Source organism: Acomys minous (assembly GCF_964271855.1).
Source record: "Acomys minous genome assembly, chromosome: 10".
NCBI lineage: Eukaryota > Metazoa > Chordata > Mammalia > Rodentia > Muridae > Acomys > Acomys minous.
This window is the reverse complement of record NC_140491.1, coordinates 25,213,437-25,233,241: the sequence shown is the minus strand read 5'-3', so window position 1 is coordinate 25,233,241 and position 19,805 is coordinate 25,213,437. Positions and strand designations below refer to the sequence as shown.

The window sequence follows — 19,805 nt, the reverse complement described above, 5'->3', positions numbered from 1 at the left end:
AACAGGATGCTGGATAGTTCCAAGGAAGCATGTTGACTGGTGGTTTTGAATGCACTGAGATTTACATAATTTACAGAGTGTGGACTATGACCTTAAGTGTACATTGAACCATAGAAAACCAACCCAAGGTGGGGGGAAAAAAAAGAGTCCAAAAGACATTTACTCTCTTTTGACACAAAGGAAATAAAATCCTATGAATAATGTTCACAATAATGCAGTGGGACAGATTGTGGTAATATTGCGCTGGGAGGATGAAGAGTAAAAAAGGATGAAGTGGGGAAGGCTGGGGAAGGAGGGATAAGATGCAATCTACTTTTCCATAGTAGGAAGCCAGAAGATAATCTCCAAAACAAACCCACCCAGAGATACCTGGTAAGCCTGTTGGGGAATGTGGATGTAACAGGGCGGGAGGCGGTGGATGGTGGAAGAACTGGACTGTGAACTTCGACTTAAAGAAAACCTGGACAGGACAATATAACAGAAAGGGATTCAAAATAAAATCAATCTCTCTCTCTCTCTCTCTCTCTCTCTCTCTCTCTCTCTCTCTCTCTCTCTCTCTCTCTCTCTCTCACACACACACACACACACACACACACCCCGGCGCGTGCGCGCACACCTCATGTTTATCGATTTCTGTTCCAACAGTCTAAGTTCCCAGCTGTTTTTGAAGGTAAGGTCTGAGGACTTGGCACTTTGTGTGGAAATCTGTTCACTCCGGCTCTCTAGAGAGTCGTTAGGATTATCTGGGAGTGAAGCTGAGATGCCGGCGAAGCTAATTAACTTTCCCAAGTTTACTCATCTGGAAACCCAAGACAATTAACCCAACTAGGAAGGACTGTGTTTAAGCTTGCTTGGTGCTCACATGTTAACAAATGGGTGATTTCCGTGTGTGTGTGTGTGTGTGTGTGTGTGTGTGTGTGTGTGTGTGTGTGTGTGTGTGTGTGTGTGTGTGTGTTTCCTGAAAACAAACAAAACTCACCCATCTTTGGCCTTTGGGAAAGAGTACACCTGCCAAGGGTGTTGCTGTTTCAAACCAATTAAGTACCACCCACCCCCACCCCATGGCTGAAATCCTCACGTCTTTTAAACTCTCATTCCCATTGGGGCCCCTCCTTGAAATGTCTTCTGCCAGACCATGCCCCAAATTTGGTTTGTCTCAGAAAGGAACCGAAGAGGATGGAAGAGGGTCCTGGGTAGCGTCCTGCCGGTGCTCAGCTATAAGGAACCGCCTCCGCGGTAGGAGAGAAACTAGGAGGAGTTCAGGAGGCCGTGGGCTGGAGGAATCAAAGTCTTCTCAATGGCCGCCAAGGGATTCACGCTGTCTCTGTGGCCGTGGCTGTCCCTGCTGCTGTCGCTGCTGCTACAGGGGACGAGAGCTGCCGGAGCGCGGTGGAGGGGGGCGGGTACCACGCCGCATCTACAGAGCATCTTCCTGGGCCGCTGCGCGGAGTACACCACACTGCTGAACCTTCAGCCCGGGTACGGCTGGCTGCGGTGCGGGGAAGGGGCTTTGGAAAATCAAACAGAGAGGCTAGTCTCCAGGCAGCTAAAGTGTCTGCGATTCTCAGGGACGGGGGCCCCTGCGGAGGGGACCTCCAGGTCCTGGGGAGATTGCTGATGATACTGCCCTGTGGGTGTAGAGGTGAGAGAGGTGTGTGAGGGAGCGTTCAGAGGACCAGTCTAGAGGTGAGTTTCAGTGACAGCGCCTTGCCAGCTAACAGCAACTGCCAAAGTGAATGCCCTTTGGAAATTTCAGGTCCTCTGGACTCATCTATCTGGAAGACTATGGTTTCTCTGTTCTGCACACACTGTGCTTCCTACTGAATTTTTTTTCTTCCTTTGGACCTGCTTTTTGTGTAGTTAAATTATCTTCCTCATGCCAATTGTGCCGCATCTCAGTTTTTAAAAAATGAGATAATATAAGGAGTCTGGTTAGTCACCACTCACCAAGGGTAAGAGAAAGTGACAGTTGCTAAAGAAAGCGATTCTGAAAGGTGTCCTAGCGCCGGAGGACACTGCCTGCCTCACCAGAAGAAGCTGCTCCCAACGCTTGGCATCTGCTCCTGTCTTCTGAGGTCTTTGCCTCCTGACACGGCCTCAGAGCAGGCATCTGAAAACTAGAGGCTGCATGGTTTATTGAAATTGAAATTGTCACCTTGTAGCTGTGCTTCTATCTGTGGCCTAGTCTGCTTCTGTGGTGAGCCTCGGGTGGGGGTGGGGGGGCCACTATATTACTTAGACTGGAGAACTCTGCTTTTCCTCTCTCCGTGGAAATGTTTCCCAGGGCATCGTGGTGCATTCTGGGGTTTCCTTTTACAACTTGTACTGTGGTGTGTGTGTGTGTGTGTGTGTGTGTGTGTGTGTGTGTGTGTGTGTGTGTTATGTGCCTGTGCCCACACCGAAGGAGAATAATGAATGTCCTGCTCTATCATTTTCTGACTCATTGTCTTCTGAACTTCGCCTGGAAGCCAGAGCTAGGCTGGTGGCCAGCAAGTCCCAGTCATCCTCCTGTCTCCACCTCACACAACGCAAGGGTTGGAGTGGTACAGGCGGCCACATGGGCAGGGTGGTGGGCATTGAAGTCAGGTCCTCGTACTCACAGCACAAGCAGCCCTTACCCTCTGTACCATGTCCCCAGTCCTGACTGGCACTTCTGCACAGGGACAAGAACTGCACAGCCATCTGGGAGGCCTTCGAGGTGGTGCTAGACAAAGATCCCTGCTCTGTGCTTCCCTCAGACTATGACCTGTTCATCAACCTCTCCAGGCACTCGATTCCTAGAGACAAGGTAAGGACAGGCACCTCAGATATGGCCAAAACTGTCATTTTTAATGTTTGTGCTGCATTTTGGGTTTTGGTTGCTGCTGTTGTTTTGTATCTCTTTGTTGGCAAAAAGCAGGTGCATAACTTAAAATTTTATATCTCTCATAGGTTTAGTGAGCTAGTTGATGAACTCAGGGAATAACTTACTGAAATTCTTCTATGTTCCTGGTGTTGTATGGAGGATTAAGTATCCAACGTAAAAAAAACAAAAAACAAAAAACAATTCTTGTAGCTCTTCCAGTCTACAAAGAGATGGGCCTACTGAGGACCAGATGAGACAGTGACCAGGAGTACAGTTACATGTGCCGTATAAAGACATTAGTTATCCTGGAAGGTACCAGGTGTGCTGTAAAGAAGGAGGTGTTTGGGACTGGTCAGATAGCTCAGTGGTTAGGAACCGCTGCTTTTCCATAGGTCCCGAGTTCAAGTCTCAGGGACCACATGGTGGCTCATGACCCTCTATAAAGGGATATGATACCCTCTTCTGACATATAGGTGTACATGCAGACAGAAAACTCCTACAGTTAAAAAAAAAATACGTGCCTTGTGTGATTGCATGCCATCCTAATCAAAGCTACAGAGGGAGGCCAAAGGCTTCCACTCCTCATTTTCTATACATAGAAACTGAGGCACAGAGAGAGGAAATGCCTTGATCAGCATCCAGCATGGGACAGGGCCAGCCTTCCAGTCCTGGTCCTTACTCATTTTTAATGCAAGGATCATACCAGTGATGCACATATGAAGTCAGTGGTTCTCAACCTGTGGGTCGTGACCCCTTTGTCAATCTTCTGTCTCCAAAAATATTTACATTTATGATTGATAACAGTAGCAAATGGCAGTCATGAAGTAGCAACAGAAATGATTTTATGGTGTGTGTGTCGGGGGGGGGGGTGTCACCAAAACATAAGGAACTGTATTAAAGGGCCGCAGCATTAGGGACATTGAGAACCACTCATATACAATGTTATGTTTGTTATACAGGGTGGACAGAGGCGACTCTCTTCAAATGTGCAATAGCAACAAGGAAAAAGAAAGCAGTTGGCTTACAGCAGGTCCGAATCTCATGAGCAATGGCTGATGGCACTGCAGCCAACAATGCGCTTTCATTTTATTTTGTATTTTAACTCCTGGTTGTTTCTCACCAGTCACTGTTCTGGGAAAATAACCACCTGCTCGTTATGAGCTATGGAGAGAACACCCGTCGCCTTGTGCCCCTGTGCGATGTTCTGTACGGCAAGGTTGGAGATTTCTTGAGCTGGTGTCGACAGGAAAATGCCTCTGGTAAGACTTTTGTACACATTAGAGCTCCTCAACCCGTGGACTTTACCTTTGGTGCTGGATGTTTTCACGGATGTTCACCTCATTTAATCCTTCCCAAATCCTGTGAGGAAGGTGACACCTACAGTGACCAGTAACAACAATAACAGGTAGAGTGTACTTTGCCACAGACTGTTACAAGTATTTTAGACACATTAAGTCTGGAACTCCCACATTGTCCCCTATGAGCCTATTGTTATTCCTATTTTGGCAAATGTGGAAACTGAGGCATGGCAGGGACTAAGGGAGTTGCTTAGGAATGTATAGCCAATAGGCTGTGTGGTCTCACAGTCTGACCTCAGAGCCAATGATGACTCAAATGCAGCAGGACTCTGCCTTGTCTCTTCATTCTCCAGAGAGGAGAAATTGAGGCTCGGAGAGGGTAAATGCGCTGTGCACACTGTTCAGAATCCATGCCGAATGTGGAGTTAGCAAGTACTTGAAATGAATACATTTCCAATACGAACTGTGTCTGCATACTTTTCTGCTAGGTCTTGATTACCAGTCCTGCCCCACATCAGAAGACTGTGAAAACAATGCCGTGGACTCCTATTGGAAAAGTGCATCCATGCAGGTAATCCTGGGACGGGTGAGTGAGGGTTGAGCATGTGTGGAATCTGTGAGCCGGACCCTAGGCCTTTACCTCATCTCAGTGAATCTTTCCACTTTAATGATTACTCTGACTCATTTTAAAAAGCTGTGAGGGGTTAAGGAGATAAAATACTTAATGCAGTGGCTCGTGCAGAGAGAAACGTTTGGCAAATGTCAGCTATACATGGGGATCCTGCACAGTCAGCGTTTCTGTTGCACTGTGGTTGGGTTTAGTGTTTCAAAGCCATGCTAATTCTTCTTCTTCTTCTTCTTCTTCTTCTTCTTCTTCTTCTTCTTCTTCTTCTTCTTCTTCTTCCTCCTCCTCCTCCTCCTCCTCCTCCTCCTCCTCCTCTTCCTTCTCTTCCTCTTCTTCTTTTCCTTCTCCTCCTCCTCCTCCTTCTTTTTGAGACAAGATTTCTCTATGTAGCATTGGCTATCTTGGGCTTGATTTGTAGACCTGGATGGCCTTGAACTCATAGAGATCCGCCTGCCTCTGCCTCCCAAGTGCTGGGACTAAAGGTGTTCACCACCATGTCCACCTTGCCATGCTAATTCTTAGTGCTGGAAAAAATCAGAATAATCTCTATTTTACAGAAGAGCCTAGGAAACTGGAGACTTAGATGTGGGTATCAGCAGTGTCCATGGAGTATCATTAACGGGAGAAGAGTTGATAGCCACCAATAAGCTAGAGCTAAGGCATGTCTGTGTCTCAGAGTACTGCTCCCATAGTTGATGATGATGGCAGTCAGTGGCTATAAAATGATGTCATTTGTAGCTTACATTCTCTGCCTCAGGCACTGCAATAATGATTAGAAATAAAGAGGGTTAAGTCCTTAGCTAAGTACTGATTATTAAATGTCAACTGTGCCGGTCAAGAAGCAAGTAAAGGGCAGAGTACTTCCACCCCGCCCTTTCGGAGGTGACGTGCCTTTGCCTCCCACATCCACTTTGCTCTCCAGGTGTTCAATGGGTCCACTGATAGGGTGAAAGACTTTGATCAAACTTCCCATCAGGGCTAATTAAAGAACCTCCTCCAAGCGCAAGTCCTCATCCTATACTCCTGCCAGGTCCAGTGGGAGCAGCATTTGTTCCCACTTTTGGAGGGAAGGCTTCATCTGAATTACAGGCTCCAGTGAGCTGCCAACACCTCTTATTGGAGACTGGAAGGTTTACAACCTCTATAGAGGTTTCATATCAACACTGGCTGGAGAGATGGCTTAGCAGTTAAGAGCACTGGCTGCTCTTCCAAAGAACCAAGTTCAGTTCTCAGCACGCACATGGCAGCTCACATTTATCTGTAACATCAGTTAAGAGGATCCGATACCCTCACGCAGACATACACACAGACAAAACACCGATGCACATAAAATAGAAGTAAATAAATCATTAAAAGAAGGTTGGAGAGATGGCTCAGCAGTTAAGAGTTGCTCTTCTAGAGGGCCTGAGTTTAATTCACAGCAACCACATGTTGGCTCACAATCTAATGTCCTCGTCTGGTCTGCAGGCATGCATGCAGAAAAAGCACCTGTATACATAAAATATAAATCTTTGGCTGGGCAGTGGTGGTGCATGCCTTTAATCCCAGCACTTGGGAGGCAGAGGCAGGTGGATCTCTGAGTTTGAGGCCAGCTTGGTCTATAGTATGAGTTCCAGGACAGCCAAGGCTACACAGAGAAATCCTGTTTTGGAAAAACACACACATATCATATATGTATATGTATATGTATATGTATATATATATTTGAAATAAATAAATAAATAATTAAAAAAGCAAGAGACCTGTGAACATGTACTAATACTACACTTGAGCTGGGCAGAGACACAGGCAGGCAGACCTTTATGGGTTCAAGGGCAGCCTGGTCTATAGAGCTAGTTTCAGGACAGCCATGATGACACAAAGAAGCCCTACCCTGTCCCTGTCTTGAAAACAAAGAAACAAAGAGAAGAAAAAAGAACTGTAGCACATGCCACTATGAGTCAGCCTGACTTTAAGGCGTGTGCTTCAACAGGGTATGATTGTGGGGAAACTAGTACCAGTGCCTCCAATTTTTAAGCCCTTAGAATATACTAGAGAGTTGAAGAAGGAGCAAAGCTAATCCAGTATAGTAATGAGAGGGTTTGAACCTCATAAGTAGTCAGTGAATGCTGTTGTTATTTCATTATTTGTGGTTCTGGGGATCAAATTTCGGGCTTCGTACATATCAAGCAAAAGTCCTCCTGTGAGCTACATCCCCTGGCTAAGAGTTACAACTTTAAGTGTTTCATCTTTACAGCAATCCTCTGAGGTAGCTGTTTGTTCAGACTTGGGAAATGAATTACAAAGAGGTCAAAAGACTTTCCAGAGGTTAAAATTGTAAAAAGTAGGTGAGCTGGGATTTGAAAACAGGCTTTCTAGCTAAATTTCCAACCAATACTTTCGACATCTTTGTTACATGTGTAGCTACACCTTTTTCAATTTTTTCCCCATTGTCACTGCTCCTGGTGGAGGATGGTAAGTTACAAAAAGACAAGTGAGACTACCCATAACTCCTGCCACCAAAGTGCTGCCCCTTTAACACAGAAGCTGTCAGACTTTAGCATCTCAAGATGCTAACCCCTACTGTTAGCACTGGCCAGAAGCACCTGGAGAAAAATGGTATCAGGTGTCATCTTGTTAGTGAGTAAACCCCATCCTACGAGGCTCAGTGACACACGAGAACAAGGCTATATAGACATCCACCTATTTTTTGTTTGTTTGTTTGTTTTTTATTTGATGATGCCAAAGACTGAACTTAGGGCCTTGTGCATGCTAGTCTGTCAGAGCCACACCCTCAGCCTTGCTCAATTACATTGTAGCTAAGAACATCTTTTATCCATCTAATCTTGCACTTTGCTTTGAATGCCAGCACTTCTGTGATAGCGCGTATCCTTGGAATATTCTTACCAGGGCCACGTTAGTACTTCAGACTTCAGTGCTATGTTGATACCTCGTGGGAACTGTGCACCATTCCCTTGCTGTCTCAGGCTAGCGAGCATGTTTTTTTGGCCTTGCCAGCCATGCCACACTATACATGGTTGTTTGCGGTGCTTGTGGTGGGGCTTTGTTTACCAGAGATATCTGGCTTAGTGTATCTGTGGTTTCGACTCTGCTCCATGCAGTAATTTGCATGAGACTTACATGGGCCAATGAGATGTGAGTGGGAGTGACACGTGGGACTTGTAGCCCAGTCACTGGCCATTTCTCCCTTCCTGGCAGTTAACAACTTTGCAGGTGTGGAGGCTTCCTTGTACTGAGAACTCAAAGTGCCAAACCACCGCGAACCTGTGGTAAATGCTCAGTGGGGGCATAAAGTGAATCGCTATGTAAAGCCACTGCAGTGCCGAGGCTGTTTGTCACACCAGTTTAGCCTAGTTTATTCCAGCAGCCATGATGGCATGTGTTCCATATCATGTCCTCAGATTCGGGTACCTGAAGTTGAGTTACTGAGTCTATGAGTCGGGGAACTTTAAAGGTGATTTGCTTTTCCAGATAAACCAATGTGCATCCATGCGAAATACCAAATTTTCCCTTATTGAAAATTGTCAATTGAAAAAAAAAGCTGCTCTTAAAGCACCAAAGTGTTGTGATTTCACTTGCTCCAAAATCTCTGTTTCTTCTTGCAGTATTCAAGGGACAGTTCTGGGGTGATCAGTGTCATGCTGAATGGCTCAGAGCCAAAAGGAGCCTATCCCGTGAAAGGGTAAGAACTCCACCATCAAAGAACACCACTGATGGTTCCAGTGTAAAAGCCAGAGAGCCATCCCAGGCCCAACCGAATGCTTGCTTTGGTACAGTCAGGTAAAGTAACAGAACTGAAGTATGAAGTGATTAGAGCCGTGTCTACACAGGTAAACCATTAAGAGCTGACAAACACCTGCTGTGACTTGAGATGCCAGGGAGGGGTGGTACCCCTTGGGGGTCTCCCCTTCTCTGAGAAGGAGAGGGAGGAGGGGAGGAAGGGAGGAGGAGAGCATGTGGGCGGGACTGGAACAGGGCTGGGATCAGTCTGTGAAGTGATTAAAGGGGAGAAAAGAGCTGACAGATACATGAGCAAGTCTCCAAACGGAGAAAGTAAGTTGGTAGTGCTTGCTTTGCAAACGTGAGGACCTCTGTTTGACCTCTAGAAGCCAAGTGACAAATCTGGGAGTGGTGGCACATTTGGAATTTAAATGCTGGGGTGGCAGAGACTAGTGGATCTCTGGGGTTCAATAGTCCAGCCAGTCTGGCCTAGTGGGGCCAGTTCCAGGCCACTGTGAGAGACTAGACTGTGCCCAATTTTGTCCTCTGGTTTACATTTGTGCATACATAAGCTCCCTCAAGCACAGACACTTGTGCATGCACACAAAATGTAAAAATAATCCTAAAAACTTTTTTTTTTTTTTGAGACAAGGTCTCTCTGAATAGCCCTGACTGTTGTGGAATTCACTAAGTAGACCAGACTGACCTCAAACTCAAAGAGATCCACTTGCCTCTACTTCTGGAGTGATGGGTTTTAAGGTGTGTGCCACCACAACTGGCTTTCCTGGAAACGTTTCAAAAGTTTAATGTCTAAGTAAACCAGCAGCCTAGCTGGAGAGCTGTCATACTGTGCTAAGGCTTGAAGAGATGCTCCCCTAGGCTGGAGACAGGGCTCAATGTCAGAGCGCTTGCCTAGCATTTACAGACTCAACCCCATGGGAGAACAGATAAAAATAAATGTCCTCTCTGCTTCCCAGGTTTTTTGCAGATTTTGAAATCCCATACTTACAGAAGGATAAAGTCACAAGGATTGAGATCTGGGTCATGCATGAAGTTGGGGGACCCAATGTGTAAGTTACGGGGCTTGGGGTGGTAGCTGTGAGATCTTGCTTTGCTTGCACATCATCTGATTAGGGCCCTTTTTCACTTAGCTTTAGGGACCTGCCAGCCTTCTGCTTCTAGTGTAGGGAAGGACAGCAGTTGGGCATGCCAGGGTGCTCCCAGCCTGACACCATGCTGATCTTTGCTAGTGCCACGAGACCTTTGGGTAAATGAGTTTCCTACACACTTCTGAGGGTCAAAGCCAGACCCCTTTTCCTTATCAGTTGAAGGGTCAATGCCCTCCCAGGGCTTTCAAAACCAACCCTGTGCTCCGTGATGCTCTTTGCTCTCTGTGGAGCCATGACTTCTGCAACTAGGTGCTGGCTAACTGGTGAGAACCAGGATTTTGAAGATCCACAGCTCCTCAGAAACTACACGAGTTTATATATAAGCAAGGTGGAGCTCATCTTTTTCATGAATGAAAATCATTGTCAAGCAGCCTAAGACACCCCTCCCCCCGACTTGCTTAGCTCGTGGTTTGCAAACCGTTCTACCTTGTGCCTTAAGTATTACTAGATTAAGAAGTTAAACCCATTCAGTCCAAAGCTTGGAAACGAGACCACAGCCTATTTCGAGCTAGGTAGCTGTGACAGAGCTTCAGAGGAAAGTTATGCCCCGTTCTTCAGAGCCTTGATGCTGCATGGAGGAGAATGTTGCCAAACCCAAGGATGCCTGTGACACTGAATGTGTGTGTCACGAGGACCTTGTGACTGTCATGAGGGTGAGAATTAGTATTGGTGGGAGTGAGGGAAATGGGCATGCTCAGTATATGTGATTTTGCTGTCATGGACCTGGAATTCTTATTACTGTCCTCACGGCACCAGAATAGTCATGCTGGCAGTTTGGATATGTCAGAGAAGCTGAGAGCTTTCTCTAGGTAAAAATTCTTGACTTACCAATAATAATAATAAAAAAATCATATGCTGAGGTTGCTAAGATTATAAGAGGAAACTTGTGAAATTCTGAGCCCCAAAACAGATTTCAAAAGTTGATGCAAGAAAATCTATTTTTAGGAGTTCACGGCAAAGAAACAGAAAATTAATATGAACAAAATGAATTTTCAACAACTTTGTTATAGTTCAATTGACAATGGAATATAGGAATCAACTTATGTCTTTAAAACATGGAGTTTGCTATGTGAGATATGATCTGGTCATGTAAGGGAGACCATGAAGAGTTTACAAACAGTGGCTCATATGCATACATACATAAATACATACATACATACTGTACAAACAATGACATATATGTATATATACACATATGTGTGCTTACATGCAGAGCTGACAAATGTAGCATGTATGTATACATACTTATATAGAGACATATGTATATATTACATGTGTAGAATTTATAAACAGTGGTATACACAAACACGGGCTACAGCACACAAACACACTGGAAAGCATGTCAATGCTATATATGCAAAGCTTCACGGCAAGTCTAAGCTTACATACAGTAGCTCCTCTAATATTGGGGTGTGATTCAAATGCCTAGTGGAAGATTGATGCTGTATGTATGCTATTTTTTCCTGTCTGTGTGCCCTATGATGAAATTTCTTTTATAAATTGGGCACAGCAAGAAACAGCAATATTAACAAGTAATAAAATAGAACAACAGTATTATTATACTGTAATAAAAAAATGAATGTGATCCAGCTTAAAAATATTCCATTGTGCTGCACTCCTGCCTCCAAGACTAAGTGTGTGTACTCACTGTGGGCGTAACTTCTGGGCTGCAGCAGCAAGACAAGCACAATTTTTTTCTTTTCTTTTTTTTTTCCTCTGCGGAATTTCACGGATAGATTTTTCTCTTATAGGCTTAGCAACCTCAGCATATGTTTTTGTTTTGTTTTCTTACCAAGTCAAGAATTTTTACCTAGCGAAAGCTCACAGCTTCTCTGGCCTATCCAAAGTGCCGGCGTGGCTGCTCTGGTGTTTTCCAAACAATACCAAGCCCGCGACAGTCCATATGGCATCCAAGATGGTGACTTGGGTGACCAAGAGACAGGTGGTATACAGTGTGGCCATGCTGGACCAATGAGTGATGTACATCCTGGTGAGACAGAGTGGGACAGTAAGAGATTTCATCATGCCAGTCAATATAGAGTGCAATTTAAAACTTCTAAATTGTTTTGTTTATGGACTTTTTTTTAACTTAGTATTTTCAGGCCAACATTGGCTGGCTAAATCATGGAAAGTATAACTGTGGGTATGTGGAGGCTAATGCTGCCTAGAAATCGTCAGCAGTAATTAATTATCTCTAGGGATGAGATTTGTAACGACCTTTTTCTCCTTTGCTGATTTGCATTCTCTAACATTTTAAACTTTGTATACTTTGACGGTTTGAAGCTCTTACTACAGGTTGAGCAGATCCTGTCAGTCCCTTGGGACAGTCACAAATGTTTGCTGTGGGGGGCAGTCATGACTACAAATGGTGCAAGCGGTAGAGTGTGTGCCGTCCGTAGCCCCCTGCGCATCTTTCCTGGTCCCGCGAAAATGCTCTGTTTGACTGTAGGTTTCCCAGAAGCAAGAGCGTCCAGACCGGAAACTTCCCGTGAGGCAAGAATTCCCGGGAGTGGCCTAAATATCTTTAGTTAACTCTGAAACAGCTTCTTCTCTTTTTTTCTACTTCTCTAAACTGTTAGTTAAACAAACAAACAAAGGAACGAACGAACGAACATACAAACAAACAAAACAAACATCTGTCTGTGTTTTAGGGAATCCTGCGGCGAAGGCAGTGTAAAGGTCCTAGAAGACAGGTTGGACGCCCTGGGGTTCCAGCACAGCTGTATCGATGACTACCGGTAGGTGGCGCTATATAACCGCCTTTTTTTGGTTTGGTTTGGTTTGGTTTGGTTTGGTTTGGTGTTTTCGAGACAGGGTTTCTCTGTTTAGCCTTGGCTGTTCTGGACTCACTTTGTAGACTAGGCTGGCCTCGAACTCACAGCGATCCACCTGCCTCTGCCTCCCGAGTGCCGGGATTAAAGGTGTGCGCCACTGTATAACCACTTTGAAGGGTAAGAGCGATTCAAAGGGCTGGTTTAGGCTATGGATGGCGATTTCTGGGTTGCCTAGGGATGTGTGGGCAGGGAAAACCTTCCTGAGTCAGTTTTAAGGGTATCTGGAAGATACTAAAAGCAAAAATTTATAGTGTACCTATGTCTGCTTTCTCTCTCCAGCCGTGCTTGATGTGTGATGAGGTTGGAGAGCAAGGGCTGTGGTTTCCACATCTTTAAATCACAGTAGGAAAGAAGATACCGAACTAGGCATTTGTTTGACAGATGGGTCTTGACCATAGACAGTAGGAAAAAACACAGCAACTACTGTTTATTGAGACATCGTGACCCACACTTTATATGCTCTGCCTCAGCCGTCATAAGCATTAGCAAGGCTTGTCTCTAAGCCTGGGGTAGTTGCAATCCTCTTCTGGACTCAGAATTCCTGTCTTTGCTTCTCTCTAACTCCAGCCTCCCCACTTCAAGACATGGTTTCTTTGTATAGTCCTGGCTGTCCTGGAACTCACTTTGTAGACCATGCTGGTCTTGAACTCAGAGATCCACTTGCGTCCTGAACACTGGGATTAAAGGCGTGTGTGACCACTACCACCTCAGCTCTTAAGCATGCAAGCCTGATGGTTTTTCAGTTCAACATTGAAATGCTTTCTTAGACAACTAATGGGCGTGCCTGGGTGGAAATGGCATCAAGAGTCTTCTTGCCCAACCCCATAATCCTGTTGCCTTCTGCCTCCCCAAAGCTGCATGGGCTGCACCATTCTCCCAACTGATCAAAGCCTCAGGATGTGTGGATGATGTCAGCCCTGTTCCAGGCCTCCCTGACCCTAGCCAGTGCCCTTCTGCTCCTTGCTGCTCATGCTCACACAAATGCAAAGCTTAGGTGCCATCTGTCATCCACCTCAAAGTCAAAAATAAGCAAATAGACGTTTCTGGACATTGAACCCATATACAGAAAAAATGTACACGTTTACACACACAGTGGGGTGCAGCTTCAGTCTGCAGCAGTCCTTAGATAGGAAGGAGAGGAACATAGCCGGCATCCGGGGTGTTCCCACCCCACCCTCTCATCCCCCCACCTCCTACCGGCTCACCCCCACCCCCTCCCTCCTCACCCCCCTACCCCCACTCCCTCATCCCCCCATCCCCCCACCCCACCCCCACAGACTCCACATTGCGCACAGCTGTCTGCTTCTGTGCTGTTACTGGCTAGGTTTGTAGTGCCGTGTGTTAGTTTTGTCTGTCTTTGGGCTGTAAATATTCTGTTTGTGGATGAGTCATGGAGGTTAAATAACTGGCCCAGGGTCAATACTCAGGGTCAGAGATGAGTTTTGAACCGAACTTTGTGCAGTATTGAAGCATGTAGCTTCCAGCACCCCTTTCCAGTCTTCCTTCCTGAGTTAAAGCTCGGGGCATTAGGAATACTTCTAAACAGGCAACTCTTCCTGTATAACAGCTCAGTGGTGGGGAAAGTTGTGGCTCCAGATTTCAGAGTTACCACCACTTTTCTTTGGCCCAAGAACTGTCTAGAAGGGCTCTTTCTTTTGTCACTAGGCCATGCTTGTAGCAGTCAGGCCAGACCCTGAAGCCTCCTCCCCATCTCACAGCTGTCTGTGTCCCTCCTCTCCATCTCACAGCTGTCTTGGGTCCCAGCTTGTGTCCCTCCTCCCTCGTGTGATGTCCACTTTGGCTGGCCACTGGTTCTCAGCCTCCGAGCCTCACACAGCACCTGCTGACTCCTGTTCTGTGTTATGGGTTTCCCACTGCTCCAAGGTAGCTAAGGAACTGACCTGCAAAGGCTAACAAGACAAAGGCCAACCCAAATGGAGGTCAGAGTCTCCCGACCCTTGGAATTTACTGGAATTGTCTTTTGTCCTGTGCCAGTCAGAGTTCACAGCAGGGCCCTCACTGACAGGGGTGGAGCCTTATCTCTTCACAGACTCTGTGTCATGCTGGCCTGGTTTCTTCTAATACCTTATTAGATCAGGCTGGGTGAAATTCCAGGTCTGTCTTGGGTAAAAGATGATCACCAGCTAGGCTTATTTCTTTGTAAAGATGTAAGGACATGTTGCATCTGTTGTCCCAGACACTCAACGAGGTCAAGGAGGTAGGATCACTAGAGCCCAGGAGTACAAGAGCAGCCAAGACAACCTAATGAGGCACTGTCTCAGAAACTGCTGCCAATAAAATGTACACAGGTAGACCAGATGTCACTGCACGGTAGAGTCTAAGCAGGGTCCACAGAGCAGGTAGTGAGTGACATGGTAACTCTCCCACTTCTCCCAGTTCAGAAGTGCTGTCTTAGCCCGCCTTGTATGTCATGCCCTGGGTGTCACTGTCACCTGCTTTTGTTTCTGTTGCCCAGGAACTTCACATCGATTGTGCTGGGCGATTGAGCATTCTCAGCTAAGCATCACTCATGTGTTTTAAGTCAACCTTCTGTGCAAAGTGCACATCAAAGAGGTTTTCCTAATAAAGTCGGATGTGCATGAACTTTAGCCTAAAACATTCAAGGTTAGCCCTCCAACTCACAGTTGTGAGACCATGCAAAATCATGGTCAGCTTTATCTGCAGCAAATTGCAGTTGAGAATAGGACCAACCCCCTCGGGTGGTTGACGCATAAAATGACATGATCTAAATAAAACACAATCAGAATTTGTAGTACACACTAAGTGCTTGATAAATGCCAGCTTTTGTGAGAAGGATGTTGGGACAGAGTCACACTGTGTAGCTGGGGCTGTCTCGGAACTTTCTATGTAGACCAGGCTGGCCTCAAACTCACAGAGATCTGCTGGACCTCTGCCTCCCTCTCTAGTGCTGGATTTAAAGCGTAGATCATGCTGTTTATAAAGGAGTGGCTTGTGGGGTCTTCAAAGATGCCACTTTGTGTCCCCAGCACCTTGCAGGCACATCATAAACACGTAATGGGTGCATGTTATTCAGATAATCTCTCCCGTCCTATTTTCCTTCTGCAGACCAGTGAAGTTCTTAATGTGTGTGGACCACAGCACTCACCCCGACTGCGTCATGAACTCGTAAGTAAATGGCCCAAATCAGAGCACAGGTGAACTGCAGTCTGATGTTCCATCCATTTCCTCACTAACCCACTGCAGAGCAGGTTTTTTTTTTTTTTCTGTACTTCAGCTCCTCAGCCTCCTAGGTAAGTTGGTACAAGTGTTACAGACATCTGCAAGCTGAGCCAATTCTTCCGAGGAGGCCCGACACCATCCTCCCGCCTATCAGCTCTTCATCAGGCATTCTAGAAGTGGGGCAGCAGGGGACTTTGGAGCTTTTCCTTCTTAATGCTAATTTATGTTTTTGAAAAGTTAATATACGTGCTAGAAAAAAATTTACAATTATAAAAAGAGAGAAGCGAGTGAACAGTGTTTTTTTTCTGTATTCCTATGCCGCCCAGTTTCCTTACTCAAAGTAGGTAGATGAACGTTTCTACAGTCTTGTGTGTCCTTGTAGAGTATGAAATTCCTGTCGCAGCGCATGTGTACATCCATATACATGCATGAACATGCACACATACAGAACACAGACAGATCTCTTATATCAGTTACAGTAAATAATAATATAGAGAAGATTACCAGACGTCCCCTTTCACTTAACAGTGTATGGGCTGAAGATATTTCTATACTTTTTTAAAGAAAATAAATTTATTTATTTTTTTTTTTGGCTAGAGAGATGACACAGTGTTTAACAGCACTGGCTGCTGGTCCACAGGATCTGGGTTTGATTCCCAGCACCCACAGGGTGGCTCACAACCATCTTTAGCTCTGAAATATGTCAATCCAACACCTCTAGCATAGACCCAGAAATAGAGTTCAAAGAGAAACAAAGCTGTGGCTTCATTTGTGGGTGGTAATGGAGGCAGACAGCAGAAATGTGTCTGAGAAGATGAACTCGAAACCACTGATTGTAACTTCTAGGAAAGAGTGTGAGGGTGGAAAAAAGATGAGGGGAGACCATTGCTATTTCTGGTATTTTCCTCTGTTATTTTATTTGTTTAAGATAAACAAAATGTATGTTAGTTAATCTTTTATTATAATTTATTCAGATTGCATCCTGATTGCTATCCCCTCATTTGTGTCTTCTGGTTCCCTCCATCCCTCTTTTGCCCTATTCCCCTCCCCTTAGACCTCTGACAGAAGAGGACCTCATTAGTTAATTATTTGAAGGCAAAAAAGAAAAAAAGTTATGGGGAATTATGATTCAAGTATGGTCATAAACTGAATCAGAAGTGCAGCTATAGTGAATGTCCAGCAGGGGGCACCATTGGCTAACAAAGAAGGTGCTTCAGAGCCCTAAGGAAGTCGCCGGTGGGTAGGGATAGGGCCAGTGGTCTAGAGCAATGAGCTTTGTTTCTGAAACAAAGAGAGTTTTTATGATTTTTGAAAATTCACCTTTTAAATAGTTGAAAAGAATTCAGTAATTTCTGTTTCAAAACTCCAAAGATCAGGCCTTATTTGGTTTAAGTGGGATTTGGCCAGGATTTTCTTAACCAGCTAAACTCTGCGGATACACTCTTCACCAATAAGGAAGTTGGCTAACACTCTGGAACAGTTGTGCAGTAAGAATTCATACACAAGGAAAAGGACACCGACTCGGTGTGTGCCAGTATGAACTGTGTCCAAGAGGTGGTGTCAGGCAAAGGAAGCAAACTCTGTGTGTGTGTGTGTGTGTGTGTGTGTGTGTGTGTGTGTGTGTGTGTCTTTCTTGGAAGGCAACTGAAATTATTAGCTGCTTTATGAACTTTTCTGTTCTATCCAAACATTTCCGTGGTGCGCATGCGTGATTTTGAAAGCGGGGGTCACACTTTGACATTGTCTCTGTTTCCCGTACTCTTTTCAGAGCCTCGGCATCCATGCAGAGGGAGAGCTCATCTCTTCGTGCGTCAAGAGATGCCAGCCTTATCGTTTCTCTTTTAGTGGCTTTGGCTTCAAGTTCCCAAGTGTGACTAGAAAAATCAGCACGCTGTCCTAAGAGAACCCAGCTTTGCATCTGCCCTGGAAGAGTCCACCGGCTCTGTGTACACTAAGGGAGCCCACTGCTTAAAGAAACACCGTGTAACCAGACAGTAATCCAACTATACTCATGTTCATGGTTCAAGAAACAAGGCATTTAGCTAGTCCTGATTACCAGATGGAATTCGCTACCACAGAGTTAAAGTTTCTACTTCTTATTTTGATCATAATAGAAAGCACTGAGACCTGGAGTGTAGTACAATCATATAATTAAATATATTTTTGGAAGCATCTGTAGTTATATTTTCTGTATTTTACTGTGTTTCAAAAGACACGATACATGTTTGTTAAGAGCTTCAGGTACATGTACAGTATATGAAAGTATACATACATACATGTTATGCAAAGAAGTATATATAAATGTGTCTATTTAATGGCTACTTATGATAAGGGAACAACTTAAAATGTCAAACATACAAAAACACACACAGTTGGCACTGCTATATAAGGTTTTGTATACCCATAGGATGGAATATTCACTTAACAAGTAAAAGTCATGTGCATCACCTGACTGGTGAACAGTTAAGTCAACTGTGGGAAATACTGGTCAGTGATCAAAAGTAACTAGTATTGATGTGCATAATTGTATGTGTGGCAACTCCAGTGCCTTGTGCTAAGGGAAAGAAGCCCGACCAAAAGACTCACACTGCGAGATAAAGATAGAGAGTTCTGAAAAAGACAAAGCTATAGTGAAAGAGAGGATTGCAGTGGATTCCAGGGTCAGTGGAAGGGGTGCGTGAGGTATGGGGGAGGGGCCAAGCTGGAGGAGCAGTGAGAAGGACCAAGGTGGCATCTCCTGTTAGCCTGGACTTCTCCAACCTCTTAGAGCTGTGTATCAGAAAGAATACATCTCACTGGATGTAAATTAAAAATCTTTGTCTTCAGCGAACATTTAATCACATAAGAAAATGTTAGTAAGTGAAAGAGATGGGAAATAAAACGATTCATGATATGATGCAAGTGCTATGAAATATAATGTGCATGTAATAAATCCTGCTATGAATGTGTTTGTATAATATGTATACACTGTAAATGAATGAAAGAAATACCCTAAAAGGCAGTATATTTGTCTCTGGATAGTGACTTCACAGTTATTCTAGTATTTTTTTTTAAAAAAGAAGATTTATTTATTATGTATACACTGTTTCACCTGCATGTACACCTGCAGGCCAGAAGAGGGCACCAGATCTCAGTACAGATCATTGTGGGCCACCGTGCGGTTGCTGGGGACTGAACTCAGGACCTTTGGCAGAACAGACAGTGCTCTTAACCTCTGAGCCATCTCTCCAGCCTCCCTGGTATTCTACTTTTGACCTTTGGCTTCTTAATATTTTCCAATTTTCCACTTTTAAAAAAAGGAAAAAGGAAAAAGAAACAAACACACCATATATGTGCAACAATTTGGCCTAACAAGGAACATTTCCAGAAGAAAACAACAACAACAACAACAACAACAAAAACAAAAGCAAAATCCTGTCACAGATTTCTCTGTTCTCTACCAGTAGCAAGCAGGCATGAGAGTACCCTGATGCTGGGGTGGGGGTGGGGGATGGGAGATTGGGGATGGGATGGAGGCATTGCAGCATGTAGACCCTCAGGAGAGCCCTGACTGTCTTGGAGGACCTAGTAATGTCTGGGGGTCTGAGAACAGCCATGGCAGCCAGTTCTCAGTTCCATGGCCCACCCTGCAATGCTGAGCTCATGAAGTCCTTTCTTGCGAAAGTCACTTGATCTGGGTGAGACCCATAGACAGTTGAACTCCAGTGGCCTCTTGAGCAAACATTCCCTATAAATCTGCAAAGTCATGCACTTCAAAATCAGTGTATTCACGACAGGTTCATCTTCAGCCTCATGACAATGGACCATGGAGGTCACCTGAGACTCTCCCTAGGCAGTCTTGTCCCCCCTCCCAGCATGTGTGTTTGTGTGTGTGTGTGTGTGTGTGTGTAAATTGTATAACCACTTTCTGGCTTTCTTAGCCTTTTACCTCTGATTACTGATTGCTCATCATTCTTTACCTAACTCCATCCCTTGGGAATCCACATACAAATTTGCTCCACGAGGCTCAATCAGGTTTTTTCCCCTCCAATGTTAGGAGACAACAGGCCACTCGATCATTGCCACTTCCAGTGGTTTTCTCTGTGGATTCGTGCAGGAGTTTACTATTCAAAA

The 19,805-nt window shown here is 45.0% G+C and overlaps 1 protein-coding gene across 1 annotated transcript; it reads left to right on the top strand.

The window, feature by feature from the left end:
- The first annotated feature begins 1,175 nt into the window (after positions 1-1,175).
- Positions 1,176-18,691, top strand: BST1 (bone marrow stromal cell antigen 1). The gene is made up of 9 exons (XM_084799540.1): positions 1,176-1,479; positions 2,662-2,788; positions 3,969-4,104; positions 4,632-4,714; positions 8,374-8,450; positions 9,466-9,558; positions 12,309-12,395; positions 15,579-15,638; positions 17,461-18,691. The coding sequence occupies exons 1-9, from the start codon at positions 1,298-1,300 to the stop codon at positions 17,564-17,566; spliced, it is 951 nt and encodes a 316-aa protein (XP_084655666.1). The 5' UTR covers positions 1,176-1,297; the 3' UTR covers positions 17,567-18,691.
- The last annotated feature ends 1,114 nt before the right edge of the window (positions 18,692-19,805 follow it).

What these genes read in the sequence shown, in the direction of transcription:
- BST1 (XM_084799540.1), top strand. Translation starts at nt 1,298, where the DNA reads ATGGCCGCCAAGGGATTCACGCTGTCTCTGTGGCCGTGGCTGTCCCTG. An exon ending in GGAAAAGTGCATCCATGCAG is followed by an intron (nt 4,715 to 8,373) that starts GTAATCCTGGGA and finishes TTCTTCTTGCAG; the next exon opens with TATTCAAGGGACAGTTCTGG. An exon ending in AGCTGTATCGATGACTACCG is followed by an intron (nt 12,396 to 15,578) that starts GTAGGTGGCGCT and finishes TTCCTTCTGCAG; the next exon opens with ACCAGTGAAGTTCTTAATGT.